At 42.8% G+C, this 21822-nt stretch overlaps 1 protein-coding gene across 1 annotated transcript in view; it reads left to right on the forward strand.

The window, feature by feature from the left end:
* plcg2 (phospholipase C, gamma 2) overlaps positions 1-21822 on the forward strand; it is a 35165-nt gene that overhangs the window by 4405 nt on the left and 8938 nt on the right. The window contains exons 5-28 of the mRNA XM_083894345.1: positions 265-451; positions 647-765; positions 1657-1836; positions 2574-2692; positions 2816-3599; positions 8336-8552; positions 9677-9826; positions 9944-10037; positions 11008-11055; positions 12028-12112; positions 12205-12285; positions 12360-12403; positions 12516-12588; positions 14245-14346; positions 14425-14543; positions 15419-15504; positions 15649-15766; positions 15841-16009; positions 16098-16193; positions 17782-17883; positions 18055-18212; positions 19112-19312; positions 20480-20602; positions 20744-20924. Of these exons, the coding sequence (XP_083750471.1) occupies positions 265-451; positions 647-765; positions 1657-1836; positions 2574-2692; positions 2816-3599; positions 8336-8552; positions 9677-9826; positions 9944-10037; positions 11008-11055; positions 12028-12112; positions 12205-12285; positions 12360-12403; positions 12516-12588; positions 14245-14346; positions 14425-14543; positions 15419-15504; positions 15649-15766; positions 15841-16009; positions 16098-16193; positions 17782-17883; positions 18055-18212; positions 19112-19312; positions 20480-20602; positions 20744-20924 (3636 nt within the window). The remainder of the gene's footprint in view (positions 1-264; positions 452-646; positions 766-1656; positions 1837-2573; positions 2693-2815; positions 3600-8335; positions 8553-9676; positions 9827-9943; positions 10038-11007; positions 11056-12027; positions 12113-12204; positions 12286-12359; positions 12404-12515; positions 12589-14244; positions 14347-14424; positions 14544-15418; positions 15505-15648; positions 15767-15840; positions 16010-16097; positions 16194-17781; positions 17884-18054; positions 18213-19111; positions 19313-20479; positions 20603-20743; positions 20925-21822) is intronic.

Consider the following 21822-nt stretch of genomic DNA (forward strand, 5'->3'; position numbering starts at 1 on the left):
CTGTCATTTTTCAGCTTCTTAAATGTGAATATTTTCACGTTTCTGTCATTTTTCAGTTCCTTAAATGTGAATATTTTCGTGTTTCTGTCATTTTTCAGCTTCTTAAATGTGAATATGTTCTGATTTCTTTGCTCCGTATAAAATAGTTTTGGTTTGTGGACAAAAACAAGACGTTTGGAAACATTGATCCACATTTTTCATGGACCAAACGACTAATCAACATGACTTTCTTTGACTTGCATTGCTCTTCCCTCAATTCTCCAGTTGCCGGACAGGTACAGCGCCCCCTGGAGACTTGTGTTTTCCACGCAGCTGCACGGCGAGAGCTTCACCAGAATGGTGAGCGGTCTGACTCATCGCGGCCCGACTCTGCTGCTCGTCAAAGACTCGACGGGACACATGTTCGGGGGCTTCGCGTCACAGGGCTGGGAGGTCAAACCTCAGTTCCAGGGTGAGAGAAGAACGTCCACACGAGTGGTTTTAGATTATTTTTTTTTTTATTGTTAAGTTTTCGTATGACTGAAACCGCGCTGTTGAAGCCTCGGTCTGTCTTTGCGAAGCAGAGCAGATAAAGTGAGGAAGTGTTTTTGAATACTGTGCCTTTTCTCTCGCTCTCTCATCTCTATCATTTGTATATTTGTTTCAGGCGACTCCAGATGCTTCCTGTTCACGGTGTTTCCCAAACTGAGAGTTTACACAGCGACAGGCTACAACGAGCACTTCATGTATCTCAACCAGCACCAGCAGACCATGCCCAACGGACTGGTGAGACTCTGTTAGTTTAACAGCGTGGTTTATATCTGAGAGAGCGGTCTCCGTTTAATCCTCACTCGTATCCTGTCTGCTCATAAAAAGCATAAACTACACATTTAAAGCCCCAAAAGCAACAAAACAAAAGAAATAAAGCCACCGTCGTCGCTACACAAGTTGATAGTTTAACCTTTTCTAGCGTCAGACGCAGCGAAAAAAGCGTCATCAAACCATGTCTAACTTTAACAAACACACACATGCTGCATACCCACAGAAAGGTCAGAAACTCAGCTAAAAGCTCATATAAACCATTCTTATGTTCACCAAACACAGTTAAAACACAGACGGATCAAACCAGCAGGAGCGGAAAAAAAAACGTCCAGCCCCAAAATCAGAAAACAAAACTCAAACAAAACTTTTTTTTTTTTTTTTTCAAAACAAGTTCTTTTTAGACCAATAGTGACATGTAAATAAAATTAAATGGGTTTTTAATAATTTGGTACCTAAGAAATCTCAAATGGCACAGATGGTGCCAAACTGTGCCAAACAAGAGAACGCCCAGACATCTCTTTACTAAAACCTCTGTAATTTCACTCTGCTTCACTTCAGCAGCATCAGACGTTGCACAGCTCATGTCCACATGTTGTCACATGACCTCCATGTGTTTTTAAGCTCCTACTGCATCTTTTGAAGGTGATATTTGCTTTAAAATGCAATATTTTTTTAGGCGAGAGAAAAAAAAACCTTCAGTTATGCTGTGTTCCATGTACATTTACTCTGACACAGTGGCATCTACAGTGAAACTTACACGTCTACAAGTGTTATCTGTATATTTGTAACTGCAGAGATTTACTCTATAATAATATGTTAATGTCTGTGTCATGTTTTGCTCTGGTCGTCACAAAGGGTATGGGCGGTCAGCACCACTATTTCGGCCTGTGGCTGGACAGTGATTTCGGCCGCGGTCACAGCCGCGCTCGGCCCAAGTGCACCACGTACGGCAGCCCTCAGCTCTCCGGGGAGGAAGACTTCACTGTGGACTCTGTGGAGGTGTGGGCAGTCGGGAAACCCCCAGAACCTGAGGAGGTCAGAGCGCATGTTCACTTCTGTTGTCAGGGACATGACTTTGAGAAACATCTCCACATTTATCTTTATATGATGATCTGCAAACGAAGCAGGGAACCGTGGAGGGAAACTAACACGTTCTGTTTTCAGGTGAAATTATGTATCGTGTGTTTGTTTCCTTCAGGGTCTGACAAACATTTAACCACTTAGATTTACACACCACGCTCCCTAGAGGTCACTAAATGTGACATGTGTTGGTCACACGCGTGTCAAAAAACAGGAAGTGAAAATGTACCCTGCGCCGTCCATGGTAGATGCTGGGTCTAGAATGAAAACCTACACGTTTTCCTGTCATTGTTGAGAATAGTTTGAAATGCTGACTCGGCACTCCCAACAATTGATTAAAAAACAAAAAACAGGAAAATAGTTAGAAATGCCGACTCAGCACTCCCAACAATTGGTAAAAAAAAACAAAAAACAGGAAAATAGTTGGAAATCCTGACTCAGCACTCCCAACAAATGATTAAAAAACAAAAAACAGAAAAATAAATGCTGACTCAGCACTCCCAACAATTTGTAAAAAAAGAAGTAAAAAAACAAAACAGGAAAATAGTTTGAAATGCTGACTCAACACTCCCAACAAGTGATTAAAAATATAGTTTGAAATGCTGACTCAGCACGCCCAACATATGATATTAAAAAACAGGAAAATAGTTTGAAATGCTGACTCAGCATGAAACACTGTGTGTGTGTCTCAGGGGGAGGAGGGGAAGAGGAGCGTCCTGGATGCAGACCTGGAGGTCCAGGCCATGATGGAGATGACGGGGAAGACTCTGCACAGTCAGGGACTCAGGGAGCCGGAGGAGGAGGAGCTTCAGTGAGGGGAGGAGTCTCTGAGTCTGCTGAGTCATGGTGGGATTTCATCATCATCTGACTCAGCAGGTTTCATGTCTACACCTGAGCTCGTGACCTCAGGTTCAACTTCCTGTTAATGACAAAGAGTTACTGACCCAACGTCAGCGTTTGACAGTCAGCTGAGAGGACGAGGGGACGAGGGGACGAGTAGACAAGGGGACGAGGAGACAAAGGGACGAGGAGACAAGAGGACAAGGGGACAAGGAGACAAGGGGACGAGGAGACAAGGGGACGAGAGGACAAGGGGACGAGAGGATGAGGAGACAAGGGGACAAGGGTACGAGGGGACTAGGAGACAAGGGGACGAGAGGACCAGGAGACAAGAGGACGAGGGGGCGAGAGGACGAGGAGACAAGGGGACGAGGAGACAAGGGGACGAGAGGACAAGGGGACGAGAGGACCAGGAGACGAGAGGACGAGGAGACGAGGGGACGAGAGGACCAGGAGACAAGGGGACGAGGAGACAAGGATGCAAGGAGACAAGGGGGCGAGGGGACCAGGAGACGAGGAGACAAGAGGACGAGGGGGCGAGAGGACGAGGAGACAAGGGGACGAGGAGACAAGGGGACGAGAGGACAAGGGGACGAGAGGACCAGGAGACGAGGAGACGAGGGGACGAGAGGACCAGGAGACAAGGGGACGAGGAGACAAGGATGCAAGGAGACAAGGGGGCGAGGGGACCAGGAGACGAGGAGACGTGGGGACGAGGAGACAAAAGGACAAGGGGACGAGAGGACAAGGGGACGAGGAGACAAGAGGACAAGGAGACAAAGGGACGAGGAGACAAGAGGACAAGGGGACAAGGGGACGAGAGGACGAGGAGACAAGGGGACGAGAGGATGAGGAGACGAGGAGACAAGGGGACAAGGGTACGAGGGGACTAGGAGACAAGGGGACGAGAGGACCAGGAGACAAGAGGACGAGGGGGCGAGAGGACGAGGAGACAAGGGGACGAGGAGACAAGGGGACGAGAGGACCAGGAGACGAGAGGACGAGGAGACGAGGGCACGAGGAGACGAGAGGACCAGGAGACAAGGGGACGAGGAGACAAGGATGCAAGGAGACAAGGGGGCGAGGGGACCAGGAGACGAGGAGACGAGAGGACCAGGAGACGTGGGGACGAGGAGACAAAAGGACAAGGGGACGAGAGGACAAGGGGACGAGGAGACAAGAGGACAAGGAGACGAGGGGACGAGGAGACGAGAGGACAAGGGCACGAGAGGACAAGGGGATGAGGAGACGAGAGGACAAGGGGACGAGAGGACAAGGAGACGAGAGGACGAGGAGATGAGAGGACAACATGGCTGCCAGCAGAGACGCTCAAATAATATCTACAATGTCCTCTCCCTCGTTCTCCTCCCCCTTTCCTCCTCTTCTTCCTCCTCTCTTCTTTCTAACCCCTCCCATTCTTCCTCCTTTTCCTCCCTGTTTTCTTCCTCCTGCTCCCATTTTCCTGGTCCTCCTCTCCACCACATCCTCTTCCTCCTCTTCTTCACCCACCTTTTACTTCTCCTCTTCCTCCTCCTCCCATTTTCCTGGTCCTCCTCTCCTCCCCCTCTGCTGACATGTAAACCAGTCCGATCATTTGCATATGCAAATCTCTTCTTTAATCTCTCAGTGTCACCATGACGACGACGACGACGACGACTTCTGACATCTTTAAATTTAGCTAAAAACAAACGTATTTTAAATGCGTCGACTGTAAATAATATGAAACAATGAGGACATTTATGAAGAAATGAGGCGTTCAAGGACACTGGGGAAAAAGCAGCTTCGAGAACATCATCATTCCCAGGTTTGACAAAACACCGTCAACACTTTTAAACTTTTTACAAAACCAAACGACTTTGATTGAGAGAATTAAAATGTTATTTGATATTCACACCCTCTACATGTTTGTTGGCTTTCTGTTACAAGTGTAGAGAAGAACATTTACAGTATAGGTTTATAGGAAACTGAAGCTTATAAACCACTCACTCTCCCACACCAAAGCCCATAGAGAAAACCAGTGATTGTAGCTCACAGGGAGCAAACATTAGAGTATAAGGACAGACTGCAGCTAAGGTTAGCTACAGTGTTAGCACAGACATTAGCGTTAAAGGACAGACTGCAGCTAAGGTTAGCAAAACTATTAGCACAGACATTAGAGTTAAAGGACAGACTGCAGCTAATGTTAGATAAACTATTAGCACAGACATTAGCGTTAAAGGACAGACTGCAGCTAAGGTTAGCTAAACTATTAGCACAGACATTAGAGTTAAAGGACAGACTGCAGCTAAGGTTAGCTAAACTATTAGCACAGACATTAGAGTTAAAGGACAGACTGCAGCTAATGTTAGCTAAACTATTAACACAGACATTAGCGTTAAAGGACAGACTGCAGCTAAGGTTAGCTAAACTATTAACACAGACATTAGCGTTAAAGGACAGACTGCAGCTAAGGTTAGCTAAACTATTCGCACAGACATTAGAGTTGAGTGACAGACTGCAGCTAAGGTTAGCTAAACTATTCGCACAGACATTAGCGTTATAGGACAGACTGCAGCTAAGGTAAGCTAAACTATTGGCACAGATATTAGAGTTAAGGACAGACTGCAGCTAAGGTTAGCTACAGTGTTAGCACAGACATTAGAGTTAAAGGACAGACTGCAGCTAAGGTTAGCTAAACTATTAGCACAGATAGAGTTAAGGACAGACTGTAGCTAAGGCTAGCGAAACTATTTGCACAGACATTAGAGTTGAAGGACAGACTGCAGCTAAGGTTAGCTAAACTATTAGCACAGATATTAGAGTTAAGGACAGACTGCAGCTAAGGTTAGCGAAACTATTAGCACAGACATTAGAGTTAAAGGACAGACTGCAGCTAAGGTTAGCTAAACTATTCGCATAAACATTAGCTTTAAAGGACAGACTGCAGCTAAGGTAAGCTAAACTATTAGCACAGACATTAGTGTTAAAGGACAGACTGCATCTAAGGTTAGCTAAACTATTAGCATAGACATTAGAGTTAAAGGACAGACTGCAGCTAAGGTTAGCTAAACTATTTGCACAGACATTAGAGTTAAAGGACAGACTGCAGCTAAGGTTAGCTAAACTATTAGCACAGATATGAGAGTTAAGGACAGACTGCAGCTAAGGCTAGCGAAACTATTTGCACAGACATTAGAGTTGAAGGACAGACTGCAGCTAAGGTTAGCTACAGTGTTAGCACAGATTTTACAGTAGTTTGTTGACACATTATGAATGTCGGGGGGGGCGGGCCCCCATCGGCTCGGGGGCCCCAAGCAGTTGCCTGCCTTGCCTGTTCACGAGCTGCGCCCCTGCTCCTTGGTTAAGGGCCCGTTGGTGCCGATGATGTTCGAGCAGAGCCTGAATCAAACGGGTCTTAAAATTGTGTTCGTCATGGTCTTAAAAACGTCTTAGAAAGTCTCGCCGAGACCCCGAACGACGACCACGATTCCGTTTTGAAGTTTCCGTCACGTGCACGCTTTGCGTTTACGGCTCTCGCCGACTGTTAGTTTGCATAGATACTGTCCTGACATCCGGCCTCTTCTCTTTTCTCTCTCTCTCTCTCTCTCTGTGTGTGTTTGTATAATGCAAGTGAACTTTTACTTCCTCGTACACTCGGATTGAGGAACTGACCGTTTTGCGGCTGGCCCTCTTTTTTTGTTTTTTTGTCCCCCTGTCAACACTCCGCGTCGTCGTCTCCTGCTTCAAACTCCAAAAACCCAGCCAAGGAAATAACCATGGTTGGATAGAAAAGACCGGACAGAATCGACGTCACAAAACAAAAAGAAGGTAAATCTAAATCTTTTTAATCGATAACTAATGTTTGTTAGCTGCTGCTGCTGCTGCTGCTGCTGCTGCTGCAGTCGTGTGAGGTTGAAGTGAAACGAGAGGAAATCTACTTTGTCTTTTCCCCGTTCATAAACCGACGCCGCGTGTCTCTCCAGAGCTGCGGATATCGATCCGTCCATCGATCGATCTTTCAATCAGGTCTTTCTTCCTGTCGCCGCAGACGCCGCCGTCACAGCTGCTCACGTCATTTGGCGCCAGTGATCGTCGCGGTCGCTTTTGGCGACTGAATTATATTCCCACGCAGCCCCTTAATCCAGGGGTCAGCGACCTTTAGGATGAAAAGAGCCATTTTTGTCGCCCTCTCCACCCGAATCAAGTTAACGTGGAGCCGCGCAAAACCTATTTGAGCCATAAAACAGCACGTATGTATCGTAGAACTTTATACAAATATACTTTACACGTGTAAATATACGTTTTTTGATTCAAGAATGTCAGTTTTTATTTGATTTAGTGATTAACACGTTCAATTCTAGTTATTTACTTTTAGTGGTGAATGTTATGATAGATTATTATTTTAAAAAAAGTCAGTTATAAAAAGGCGAATTTGCCCAATAAACATTTAAAACAAACATTTTTTTTTAAAGATTTCTAAAACTATTAGCACAAAGTTGAAAGACAGACTGCAGCTGTTTAGCTAAACTATTAGCACAAACATTACAGTTAAAGGTCAGACTGCCGCTAACGTTAGCTAAACTATTAACACATATATTAGAGTTAAAGGTCAGACTGCAGCTAACGTTAGCTAAACTGTTAGCACAGATGTTAGAGTTAACGATCAGACTCCAGCTAAGGTTAGCTAAACTATTAGCACAGACAGAGTTAAAGGACAGACTACAGCTACGGTTAGCTAAACTATTAGTACATATATTAGAGTTAAGGACAGACTGCAGCTAACGTTAGCTAAACCATTAGCACAAACATTATAGATAAAGGTCTGACTGCCGCTAACCCTAGCTAAACTATTAGCACAAACATTACAGTTAAAGGTCAGACTGCCACTAACGTTAGCTAAACTAGTAGCACAAACATTAGAGTTAAAGGTCAGACTGCCGCTAACGTTAGCTAAACTATTAGCACAAACATTACAGTTAAAGGTCAGACTGCCGCTAACGTTAGCTAAACTATTAACAAATATATTAGAGTTAAAGGTCAGACTGCAGCTAACGTTAGCTAAACTGTTAGCACAGATGCTAGAGTTAAAGATCAGACTCCAGCTAAGGTTAGCTAAACTATTAGCACAGACAGAGTTAAAGGACAGACTACAGCTACGGTTAGCTAAACTATTAGTACATATATTAGCGTTAAGGACAGACTGCAGCTAAGGTTAGCTAAACTATTAGTACAAACATTAGTTACAGGTCAGACTGCAGCTAACGTCTTTCCATGTCTTCCATTTCTTTCCATGTCTTCCTTGTTTTCCATGTCTTTCCATGTCTTCCCTGTTTTCCATGTTTTCCATGTCTTCCATGTCTTTCCATGTCTTCCCTGTCTTTCCATGTCTTCCCTGTCTTCCATGTCTTTCCATGTCTTCCCTGTCTTTCCATGTCTTCCCTGTCTTCTCTGTCTTTCCATGTCTTCCCTGTTTTCCATGTCTTCCATGTCTTCCCTGTTTTCCATGTCTTCCATGTCTTTCCATGTCTTCCCTGTCTTTCCATGTCTTCCCTGTTTCCATGTCTTCCATGTCCTCCATGTTTTTCCATGTCTTCCCATGTCTTTCCATGTCCTCCATGTCTTCCATGTCTTTGAGTGGACACTGTCTTTCGTCCTCGCTGCAGACATGGCTCATTCGGGCGTCCAGCAGGGCGAGATGACCGAATACAAGAAGATTCTGATCAAGCGAGACTTGGAGATGGGCGTGGTCATGACGGTGTTTCGGCAGAAGGTGGAGCGTCTGACCGTGCAGGTCATCATGGAGACGCGTCAGGTGGCGTGGACGCGCACCGCGGACAAGACCGACGGTGTTTGTAAGTATCTGCGTAACTACGATAACGAAGGTTCAGCTCAGACGAGGCGTCCTGAGAAACACCTGATCACAATTATCTGCTAAAGCTAAAGACCAGACTGTGAGTGTGCTAACAGATGTTAGCACACTCACAGCTAACATCTGTTTGATATTCAAATGAGAGTCAAATTATGGATCATTTTAAGATTTTAACCAGAATAGAATGGGCCCCAGGTTAGAGCCATGAGGAACACCTCAGTGAGTGAGTGAGTGAGTGAGTGAGTGAGTGAGTGAGTGAGTGAGTGAGTGTGTGAGTGAGTGTCTATGTGTGTGAGTGAGTGAGTGAGTGTCTATGTGTGTGAGTGAGTGTCTATGGGTGTGAGTGAGTGAGTGAGTGAGTGTCTATGGGTGTGAGTGTGTGTGTGAGTGAGTGAGTGTCTATGTGTGTGAGTGAGTGTCTATGGGTGTGAGTGAGTGAGTGAGTGTCTATGGGTGTGAGTGTGTGTGTGAGTGAGTGAGTGTCTATGGGTGTGAGTGAGTGAATGAGTGTCTGTGTGTGTGTGTGTGTGTGTGCGTGCGTGCGTGCGTGCGTGCGTGCGTGAGTGAGTGAGTGAGTGATTGTGTGAGTGAGTGAGTGAGTGAATGAGTGAGTGAGTGAATGAGTGTCTATGGGTGTGAGTGAGTGAGTGTCTATGTGTGTAAGTGAGTGAGTGAGTGAGTGTCTATGTGTGTGAGTGAGTGAGTGAGTGAGTGAGTGTCTATGGGTGTGAGTGAGTGAGTGAGTGAGTGAGTGAGTGTCTATGGGTGTAAGTGAGTGAGTGAGTGGGTGAGTGATTGTGTGAGTGAGTGAGTGAGTGAGTGTCTACGGGTGTGAGTGAGTGAGTGAGTGTCTATGGGTGTGATTATTTAAATCAACTTTACTTCCTTACATAAACTTTGCGATAATGACCAGATTAAAATATGTTCTTACTCTGAGATGACGATGGAACAATGAACCACATCCATCTAAAACACTGTGTGTGTGTGTGTGTGTGTGTGTGTGTGTGTGTGTGTGTGTGTGTGTGTGTGTGTGTGTGTGTGTGTGTGTGTGTGTGTGTGTGTGTGTGTGTGTGTGTGCGTGTGTGCGCGCGCGTGCATGTGTGTCAGTGGACTTGTTTGAGATCAGAGAAATCCGTCCTGGTAGAAACTCTAAGGACTTTGATCGCTTCAGAGAGGGGAAGGACAAACACAGCGACAGCAGCTGCTTCACCATCTTCTACGGCTCACAGTTTGTCCTCAACACCCTGAGTCTGGGAGGTGAGCTCCATTTGTTTACCCTTAAACGTGGGAGAAAAGAAAGACCCGGCAGCCTGTCGGGATTTCCTCTTTGTCTTTGTTGATCCTCGATGTTTGCCATCGGTTTGTGGTTTTCAGCTGATTCTGTGGACGAGGCTCAGAAGTGGCTGCTCGGACTGGAGCTGCTGAGGCAGGAGACGGTGGCAGCTCCCACTCCGGTCCTCATCGAGAGGTCGCTGCATGGATTCACACTTCTACTCATTCACCACAGTTTCTACTCATTACTCACACTCAATTTCCACTCATTCACTACAGTTTTGACTGATTCACACTCAACTTCTACTTATTCACACTCAACTCCTACTTATTCACACTCAACTTCTACTTATTCACACTCAACTTCTACTTATTCACACTCAACTTCTACTTATTCACACCCAACTTCTACGTATTCACACTCAATTTCTACTTATTCACACCCAACTTCTACGTATTCACACTCAATTTCTACTTATTCACACTCAACTTCTACGTATTTACACTCAACTTCTACTTATTCACACTCAACTTCTACTTATTCACACCCAACTTCTACGTATTCACACTCAACTTCTACTTATTCACACTCAATGTCTACTCATTCACTGCAGTTTTGACTTATTCACACTCAACTTCTACTGATTCACTACAGTTTTGACTTATTCACACCCAAGTTCTACTTATTCACACTCAACTTCTACTTATTCACACTCAATTTCTACTTATTCACACTCATTTTCTACTCATTCGCGACAGTTTTGACTTATTCACACCCAAGTTCTACTTATTCACACTCAACTTCTACTTATTCACACTCAATTTCTACTCATTCACTACAGTTTTGACTGATTCACACTCAACTTCTACTTATTCACACTCAACTTCTACTTATTCACACTCAATTTCTACTCATTCACTACAGTTTTGACTGATTCACACTCGACTTCGACTGATTTACACTTACTTTTCACTGATTCACTACAGTTTTAACTGATTCACAGTGAGTTTTTAATTATTCACACTGTTTTTACTTATTCACACCGATTTAAACTCGATTTTGACTGATTCACACTTGGTTTTTTTTGTGGTTTTTTTCACAGATTCACACTAGTTTTTCACCCTCATGACTCCACTCATTCATGTCTGTGTTCTTTTCACCACAGCTGGCTGAGGAAGCAGATGTATTCTGTTAATCAGACCAAAACAAACAGGTACTGTACGTATGAATCATGCCTTCACATAAATGAACGTAGAGATTGATTTCAGCCACTTCATAAAATCTACGTCAGTTTAACTCTACGATATCTGAAGTTTGTAAAACCACTCACTCTCCCACACCAAAGCCCACAGAGAAAACCAGCGATTTTAGCTCACAGGGACACAGGAGCTTCTGGTTCTCTGCTGCCTCGTGTGGTCACTTTGTGTCACTGAGTTAAGTCTAAAGTAAATATTTCAAAAGCTGAATTCACTAAAATCAGTCATTGTAAGTTAGTGATGGAGGCAGCAGTGGATCAACAACTCCTGTGAACTCCTGTGTGCTGTGATGTTAAAATCACTGGTTTACTCTATGGACTTTGGTGTGGGAGAGTGAGTGACTTTGGTGCGGGAGAGTGAGTGACTTTGGTGTGGGAGAGTGAGGGACTTTGGTGCGGGAGGGTGAGTGACTTTGGTGTGGGAGAGTGAGTGACTTTGGTGCGGGAGAGTGAGTGACTTTGGTGCGGGAGAGTGAGTGACTTTGGTGTGGGAGAGTGAGTAACTTTGGTGCGGGAGAGTGAGTGAATTTGGTGCGGGACAGTGAGTGACTTTGGTGCGGGAGAGTGAGTGACTTTGGTGCGGGAGAGTGAGTGACTTTGGTGCGGGACAGTGAGTGACTTTGGTGCGGGAGAGTGAGTGACTTTGGTGTGGGAGAGTGAGTGACTTTGGTGTGGGAGAGTGAGTAACTTTGGTGCGGGAGAGTGAGTGACTTTGGTGCGGGACAGTGAGTGACTTTGGTGCGGGAGAGTGAGTGACTTTGGTGCGGGAGAGTGAGTGACTTTGGTGCGGGACAGTGAGTGACTTTGGTGTGGGAGAGTGAGTGACTTTGGTGTGGGAGAGTGAGTGACTTTGGTGTGGGAGAGTGAGTGACTTTGGTGTGGGAGAGTGAGTGACTATGAGTTCTATGAGTAAATCTGTGTCCTTCACAGGATCTCCTTAAAGGAAGTGAAAGCTCTTCTTCCTTTGCTCAACTGTAAGGTTCCCAGCTCCCGGGTTCTCAAAGACAAGTTCCAGGTTCCACACTTTTATCTCCTCCCATCGCGTCACATCACGTCTCCGCTGATCCCACGACTGTTTCAGCTGCTGCTGTTGTTTTCTGTTCTCAGGAGGTCGGAGCAAAGAAGGATCACCTGGACTTTGAGCAGTTTCATAAACTGTACAACCTGATGATGTTTGAACAGAACGAGGTGAGTCCTGATGGATGACGTCGTCGTACACGTGTGTTTGTGTTTGTGAACACGTCTGTTTTCTCAAACTTCAGATCCTCGATGAGTTCAAACAGGACTCGTGTGCTTTTATTCTGGGGTGAGACGTGTCCTTTTCTTATTTTAACTTTACCAAACAGCAGCCAGTGAAGTGTGTGTGTGTGTGTGTGTGTGTGTGTGTGTGTGTTTTCACTGTGCTGTTATTTTTACAGTAACACAGATAAACCAGACGCCTCAGTGGTTCTGCTCCACGACTTCCAGCGTTTCCTCGTCTACCAGCAAAAGGTAACGTGACCTCGGTGTGCGTTAAGAGTTTGTTTTTTTAGCAACGTTGTAAAAGACTTCACTTTTTGCTCTACGACGTCTTTAAAAAACGCGTTCACGTCTTCATCTTCACTGTGAGACAGACTTTAACAACAGGAAACTGAAGTTTGTAAACCACTCACTCTGCCACACCAAAGTCCATAGAGAAAACCAGTGATTTTAACATCACAGCAACACAGGAGTTCACAGTTGTTGATCCACTGCTAGATTTTAGTCTGACTAATGCTAATGCTAGATTTTAGTCAGGCTCATGCTAGATGTTAGTCAGGCTAATGCTAGATTTTAGTCAGGCTAATGCTAGATTTTGGTTGGACTAATACGAATGCTAGATATTAGTCGGACTAATGCTAATGCTAGATTGTAGTCAGGCTAATGCTAGATTTTGGTCGGACTAATGCTAATGCTGGATTTTAGTCAGACTAATGCTAATGCTAGATTTTAGTCAGGCTAATGCTAGATTTTGGTCGGACTAATGCTAATGCTAGATTTTAGTCAGGCTAATGCTAGATGTTAGTCAGGCTAATGCTAGATTTTAGTCAGACTATTGCTAATGCTAGATTTTAGTCAGACTAATGCTAATGCTAGATTTTAGTCAGGCTAATGCTAGATTTTGGTCGGACTAATGCTAATGCTAGATTTTAGTCAAGCTAATGCTAGATTTTGTTTGGACTAATACGAATGCTAGATTTTAGTCAGACTAATGCTAATGCTAGATTTTAGTCAGGCTAATGCTAGATTTTAGTCAGACTAATGCTAATGCTAGATTTTAGTCAGACTAATGCTAATGCTAGATTTTAGTCAGACTAATGCTAATGCTAGATTTTAGTCAGGCTAATGCTAGATTTTGGTCGGACTAATGCTAATGCTAGATTTTAGTCGGGCTAATGCTAGATTTTAGTTGGACTAATGCTAATGCTAGATTTTTGTCAGACTAATGCTAATGCTAGATTTTAGTCAGGCTAATGCTAGATTTTGGTCAGACTAATGCTAATGCTAGATTTTAGTCAGGCTAATGCTAGATGTTAGTCAGGCTAATGCTAGATTTTAGTTGGACTAATGCTAATGCTAGATTTTAGTCGGACTACTGCTAATGCTAGATTTTAGTCAGGCTAATGCTAATGCAAAATTTTAGTCTTTCTAACAGTGAGATAAAGACGTGAACATGTTCTTAAGATATTGTAGACTTGTATTAATGTTGATTTTATTAAGTATAAAAGGCTCAGGTAAAAAGAAAGTGAAGTTTGTAAACCACTCACTCTCCCACACCAAAGTCACTCACTCTCCCACACCAAAGTCCATAGAGAAAACCAGTGATTTTAACATCACAGCGACACAGGAGTTCACAGGAGTTGTTGATCCACTGCTGCCTCCATCACTAACTTACAATGTCTGATTTTGTGAATTCGGCTTTTAAAATCATTCATTCAGTTTAACCTCAGTGACACAAAGTGACCACACGAGGCAGCAGAGGACCAGCAGCTCCTGTGTCCCCGTGAGCTAAAAATCACTGATTTTTCTCTGTGAGCTTTGGTGCGGGAGAGCGAGTGGTTTTACAAAGCAACATAATGAGGTAATGTTCTCTGGGTTAAAAACACGTTTGTGTCTATTGTGCCTCAGGAATCCTGGGCCTCTGATCTGAACCAGGTCCGAGAACTCATGACCACGTTCATCGACGACACCATGAGGAAAACCAACGACCCCGAGTTCACCGTCAGTGAAGTAAGCGGTCGCGTTCTCTGCAGAGTTATTAACGCAGCTGCTGACGACCCGCCTGACTTGTACCGTGTTCTCTTCTAGTTCCTGGGTTTCCTGTTCTCTAAGGAGAATTCTCTGTGGGACGACAAGTTCTCAGCGATCAATCACCTGGACATGAACAATCCTCTGTCCCACTACTGGATCAGCTCCTCTCACAACACGTCAGTATCTGACAAACTGTGTCACTAGTCAATATTTATAATATGTAATATATATGAAAATAAAAAGTATCTCAGGAATTTCGGAATTCAGGAAATGATCAATTTTCCCTGATGCACTTTGACAGTGAGCTGACTTTCTTCTCAAAAACAAAAAGTATCTCGAAATGACTTGTAATTTACCATCATAATAGTCGGCATCGCCCTGAACAAGGATCAGTTGAAAATATTTGCAAACCTCTGAAGGAATAATTTTAATGAATTTTTGAAATTAAGAAAATTATCCATTTGTTCTGATGCACTTTAACAGTGAGCTGAGTTTCTTCAAAAAAACAAAAAGTATCTCGGAATGACTTGTAATTTACCATCATAATAGTCTGCATCGCCCTGAACAAGGATCAGTTGAAAATATTTGCAAACCTCTTAAGGAATAATTTTATTGAATTTTTTAAATAAAAAAAAATTATCCATTTGCTCTGATGCTCACTCAAAAGTGAGCTGACTTTCTTCAAAAGAACGAAAAGTATCTCGGAATGACTTGAAATTTACGCTCATAATAGTCGGCATCGCCCTGAACAAGGATCCGTCGAAAATATTTGCAAACCTCTTATATAATTTGAATAATTTGATCGCTCCTGGGGTTGTTGTATGGAAGTGCTTCACAGTGCCACCTAGCCACCTGGCATGCATACTACATCAAATTTCACACACTTTTGCGTCACCCTGTGCATGCAGACTTCCACCCAAAGACGTTCGTCTAAACACGAAATAAAAAGTGTGAACGCAACGCCACTTTTGGGTTTGTGTCCAGTTCGATGTCGTGTAAAGTTCCAAAATCTACTCATAATTCCAAAAATGTGTGTGTGTGTGTTCCACAGTTACCTGACCGGTGATCAGCTGCGTAGTGAGTCGTCCACTGAGGCGTACGTGCGCTGCCTGCGTCTCGGCTGCCGCTGCGTGGAACGTCAGTATGAAACATGTGCTTCATGTCGTCACATCACATTTCTGTGTGTGTGTGTGTGTGCTCTGCTGAGTCTCTGTGAAGGTCCTCTCAGCTTCAGTATCAGTGAATGTGTGTGTGTGTGTGTGTGTGTCTTTTTCACGTCAGTGGACTGTTGGGAAGGACCCGGGGAGCCGATCATCTACCACGGCTGGACCAGAACAACCAAGATCAAGTTTGAAGACGTGGTCAAGGCCATTAACGAGCACGCGTTTGTCGCATCAGAGTAAGACTCACAAACACCTGGTTATTAACAATATCTGCTGTGAAGAGCACACATTTAAGCTCCGCCCCCCGCAGGTTCCCTGTGATCCTGTCCATCGAGGAGCACTGTCCGTTAGAGCAGCAGCGTCAGATGGCTCGTATCTTCAGAGACGTGTTTGGAAACAAACTGCTGACTGAACCTGTGGAGCAGATGGCCGAGCACCTTCCTTCACCCACACAGCTGAAGGGCAAGATCATCATCAAGGTGTGTGTCTGTGTGTGTGTGTGTGTGTGTCTGTGTGTGTTGTCATTAGCAGGGTTTTTTTACTTTTTTTTTTTTTGTCCTGGTGCAGCACAAGAAGCTCAGCGTGGAGGGAGGAGAAGTCACCAAAGACCTGAGGAAGGGGCAGAAACAGGGAGACCTGGAGATCTGGGATCCCGTGGACCAGGTACTGCAGTCCCGACTCTCCCAGACGTCAAACCAGGGCCGGCTCCAAGCCTTTATGGGGTCTTAAACTGAATTTTATTTGGGGGGAGGCGGGCCTCATCCCAGTACCTCGGAGTAGCCAGTACTTGGGTTATTTACACCAAAGTGGGCAGTAAAATCACTGAGTGTGATTATGCTGAAGTGGAATTAAACCAGTAAATAAACCCTTTTCAGTGCACTCCAAAATGAAACCAAATAACACTGTTTAGATGTCTAAATATATAATATCGTTCTATTATTTCAACAGCATGCAGGTAAAACAACATGGGGTCACATTATCACAGACCCATATTTCTCCTTTTTCTTAACATCAGCTAACACCAACAAACATCAGCTTACATCAACTAGCATCAACTAGCATCAGCTTACATCAGCAGCTAACATCAACTAACATCAGCTCACATGAACCAACATCGGCTAACATCAACTAACATCAACTAACATCAGCTAACACCAGCTAACACCAACAAACATCAGCTAACACCAACAAACATCAACTAGCATCAGCTAACATCAGCAGCTAACATGAACTAACATCAGCTCACATGAACCAACATCAGCTAACATCAACTAACATCAGCTAACATTAACTAACATCAACTAACATCAGCTAACATCATCAGCTAACATCAACTAACAACAACTAACATCAACTAACATCGACTAACATCATCAGCTAACAACAACTCACATCAGCTAACGCTAACATCATCAACTAACAACAACTAACATCAGCTAACATCAACTAACATCAGCTAACATCATCAGATAACAACAACTAACATCAGCTAACATCATCAGCTAACAACAACTAACATCAGCTAACAACAACTAACAACAACTAACATCAACTAACATCATCAGCTAACAACAACTAACATCAGCTAACGCTAACATCATCAACTAACAACAACTAACATCAACTAGCATCAGCTAACATCAACTAACATCAGCTAACATCATCAGCTAACAACTAACATCAGCTAACATCAGCTAACAACTAACATCAGCTAACATCAACTAACATTAGCTTACATCATCAGCTAACAACAACTAACATCAGCTAACATCATCAGCTAACAACAACTAACATCAGCTAACATTAACTAGCATCAGCTAACATCAACTAACATCATCAGCTAACAACAACTAACATCAGCTAACATCAACTAACAACAACTAACATCATCAGCTAACAACAACTAACATCAGCTAACGCTAACATCATCAACTAACAACAACTAACATCAACTAGCATCAGCTAACATCAACTAACATCAGTTAACATCATCAGCTAACAAATAACATCAGCTAACATCAGCTAACAACTAACATCAGCTAACATCATCAGCTAACAAATAACATCAGCTAACATCAGCTAACAACTAACATCAGCTAACATCATCAGCTAACAACAATTAACATCAGCTAACAACAACTAGCATCATCAACTAGCATCAGCTAACATCAAGTAGCATCAGCTAACAACAACTAGTAATGGTAATACACACAGGTGTCAGTGACTCTCTCTCTCTCTCTCTCTCTCTCAGCTGTGGAAGAAACATTACTGTGTGATCCGAGACGATAAGCTGTACTACGCTGAGGAAGAGGAGGACGAGGAGGAGGAGGAGCAGGTGGAAGATCCCAGGAAGGTGAGGTCACACCTGTGTCCAGTCATCCATCGAGTGTTTAAACGTGAGACTAGAGTAAAAGTACAAGTTACATGTTACCAGAATGTATCATAGCACTGAGGTAAAAGGTCTTTGAGTTTGGGACATGTACTGTGATTGAGTGTTGTCTTTTTGTCTTTTGGTGCGTCTCAGTACAAAGACCTCCACAGTCGCGAGTCGTGGTTTCATGGTCGTATGCCGGACAGCAGAGTGACGGCCGAGCGACTCATCCACAGCTACTGCACAGAGAACGCAGCCACGGACGGAACCTTCCTGGTGCGAGAGAGCGAGACCTTCGTCCTGTCGTTCTGGTACAAACTTACGTCTGTTACAACGTTACCGTGGAGCTTCTCTGTCCTTAGCTCCTCCCACCGCACAAGCCCCCCGCCGTCTCTCTGAAAGTCTCCGCCCACTTTTCGAGCGAAACAAAAAATGAACCACAAAATCAAAAATATACACAAAAAAATTTCAATTTGAACATGAGTTATGTGAACAAAAATCACGACAAACACATTTCTGTCAACACAACTTATATAGAACACCACTCGTATACAACACAACTTATTTACAACATAACTTATTTACAACACAACTAAATACCACACAGCCTATATATAACAGAACTTATATATATCAACTTACATATAACACAACTTATTTACAGCACAACTTATATACAACACAATTTATTTACAACACAACTTATATACAACACAATTTATTTACAACACAACTTATATACAACACAACTTATTTACAAAAAACTTATTTACAACACAACTTATTTACAACACAACGTATATATAACACAACTTATATACAACACAACTTATTTACAACACAACGTATATACAAAACAACTTATTTACAACACAACTCATATACAACACAACTCATATACAACACAACTTATTTACAACACAACTAAATACCACACAGCGTATATATAACAGAACTTATATATATCAACTTACATATAACACAACTTATTTACAGCACAACTTATTTACAACACAACTATATACAACACAACATATATATAACACACAACTTATATACAACACAACGTATACACAACACAAATTATATATACAACACAAAGACAACTGCCAGTGTTTTGGGGGCGGACCTATGACTGTAGGGGGAGGGGTGTAACAACCTCAGCTTTAAACAGGAGCGTTTAATTGTCCTAAATCTGGTGTGTTTTCAGGCGAAGTGGGCGGGTCCAGCACTGCCGTATTCGCTCAGATTCAGACGGAGGCCACACCTACTTCTACCTGACGCCGCAGCTGCACCTGCCCAGCATTTACGCGCTGATCCAGCACTACAGAGAGAACCCACTCCGCTGCCAGGACTTCGAGCTACGCCTCACTGACGCCGTCCCACAGCCCAACCCCCACCAGAGAGAAGGGTTGGTCTCATTCATTCACCAAGTGTTCATCATTGTCCACCAATGTTCACCAATGTTCACCAGTGTTCATCAGTGTTCACGAGTGTTCATCAGTGTTCACGAGTGTTCATCATTGTCCACCAGTGTTCATCAGTGTTCACGAGTGTTCATCATTGTCCACCAATGTTCACCAGTGTTCACCAGTGTTCATCATTGTCCACCAGTGTTCACCAGTGTCCACCAGTGTTCATCAGTGTCCACTAGTGTTCATCAGTGTTCACCAGTGTTCACCAGTGTCCAAAAGTGTTCATCAGTGTTCACCAGTGTTCACCAATGTTCACCAGTGTTCATCAGTGTTCACCAATGTTCACCAGTGTTCACCAGTGTCCAAAAGTGTCCACCAGTGTTCATCAGTGTCCATCAGTGTTCACCAGTGTCCACCAGTGTTCATCAGTGTCCATCAGTGTTCACCAGTGTCCAAAAGTGTCCACCAGTGTTCACCAGTGTCCACCAGTGTTCACCAGTGTCCAAAAGTGTCCACCAGTGTTCATCAGTGTCCATCAGTGTTCACCAGTGTCCAAAAGTGTCCACCAGTGTTCATCAGTGTCCATCAGTGTTCACCAGTGTCCAAAAGTGTCCACCAGTGTTCACCAGTGTTCACCAGTGTCCAAAAGTGTCCACCAGTGTTCATCAGTGTCCACCAGTGTTCACCAGTGTCCAAAAGTGTCCACCAGTGTTCATCAGTGTTCACCAGTGTCCACCGTTGTTCACCAGTGTCCACCAGTGTTCATCAGTGTTCATCAGTGTCCACCAGTGTTCACCAGTGTCCAAAAGTGTCCACCAGTGTTCATCAGTGTCCATCAGTGTTCACCAGTGTTCACCAAAAGTCAAAACCAAAGTGATTCTGTTTTTTGTTTTTTTAAAGGAGACAAGAGAAGCTCTGAGCAAACATGAAATAATTTAGTCATAGATTAGACTTTTATTCAACACAACCTATGTATAACAACTTGTACACAACACAACTTTTATGTAACAACTTGTGTCTGTGTGTGTCTTTGTGTGTTTGTGTGTGCGTGTGTCTCTGTGTGTGTGTGTGTGTGTGTGTGTGTGCGTGTGTGTGTGTGTGTGTGTGTGTGTGTGTGTGTGTGTGTGTGTGTGCGTGTGTGTGTGCGCATGTGTGTTGTGTAGCTGGTTCTACAGTAACCTGAGCAGAGGTCAGGCTGAGGATTACCTGATGAGGATTCCCAGAGACGGAGCGTACCTTATCCGACAGAGAGAGGGGGATCCAGACGCCTTCGCCATCACGTTCAGGTGCAGCAACATAATCAAATGAAACTCTGCTTTATCTTAACACGTTTGGTTGTTAATGAGCAATTAAAGGGACGGCGATGAAAAAGTCTTTGGACGCGTTCATTCTGACGTTTTGTCATCGTGGAGGTCTTTGTGTTCCAGGGGCGACGGTAAGGTGAAACACTGCCGGATCAAGAAGGAGGGCAACGTGTTCCTGCTGGGCACCACCACAGAGTTTGAGAGTCTGGTGGAGCTGGTCAGCTACTTCAGGGTGAAGCCACTGTATCGTAAGATCAAGCTACGATACCCTGTTACCCCAGAGCTGGTGGACCGCTTCAGCACCGTGAGTTACTGCTGCACATATAGATGTATAGATATATAGATATATAGATGTATAGATATTATATAGATATATAGATATTATATAGATGTATCGATATAGATGTATAGATATTATATAGATGTATAGATATTATATAGATATATAGATAAAGATGTATAGATATTATATAGATGTATAGATATTATATAGATGTATAGATATTATATATATATAGATGTATAGATATATAGATATAGATGTATAGATAAATAGATAAAGATGTATAGATATATATAGATAGATATATAGATATAGATGTTATATAGATATATAGATGTATAGATATATAAAGATGTATATATATATAGATATAGATGTATATTAAATATAGATGTATAGATATAGATGTATAGATATTATGTAGATATAGATGTATAGATTTATATAGATATAGATATGTAGATAAAGATGTATAGATATAGATGTATATATAGATATAGAGATATAGATGTATAGATATTATATAGATATAGAGATATAGATGTATAGATATAGATATAGATATATATATGTATAGATATTATATAGATAAAGATGTATAGATATTACATAGATATAGATGTATAGATATTATATAGATATAGATCTATAGATATTATATAGCTATAGATATTATATAGATATAGATATTACAAAGATGTATAGATATTATATATATGTATAGATATTATATAGATATATAGATATAGATGTATAGATATTAAATAGATGTATAGATATTATATAGATGTATAGATATTATATATATATATAGATATAGATGTATAGACATTATATAGATATAGATGTATAGATATATAGATGTATAGATTTATAGAAACAGATGTATAGATAAATAGATAAAGATGTATAGATATAT

Source organism: Microchirus variegatus (assembly GCF_963457635.1).
Source record: "Microchirus variegatus genome assembly, chromosome: 8".
Taxonomy (NCBI): Eukaryota; Metazoa; Chordata; class Actinopteri; order Pleuronectiformes; family Soleidae; genus Microchirus; species Microchirus variegatus.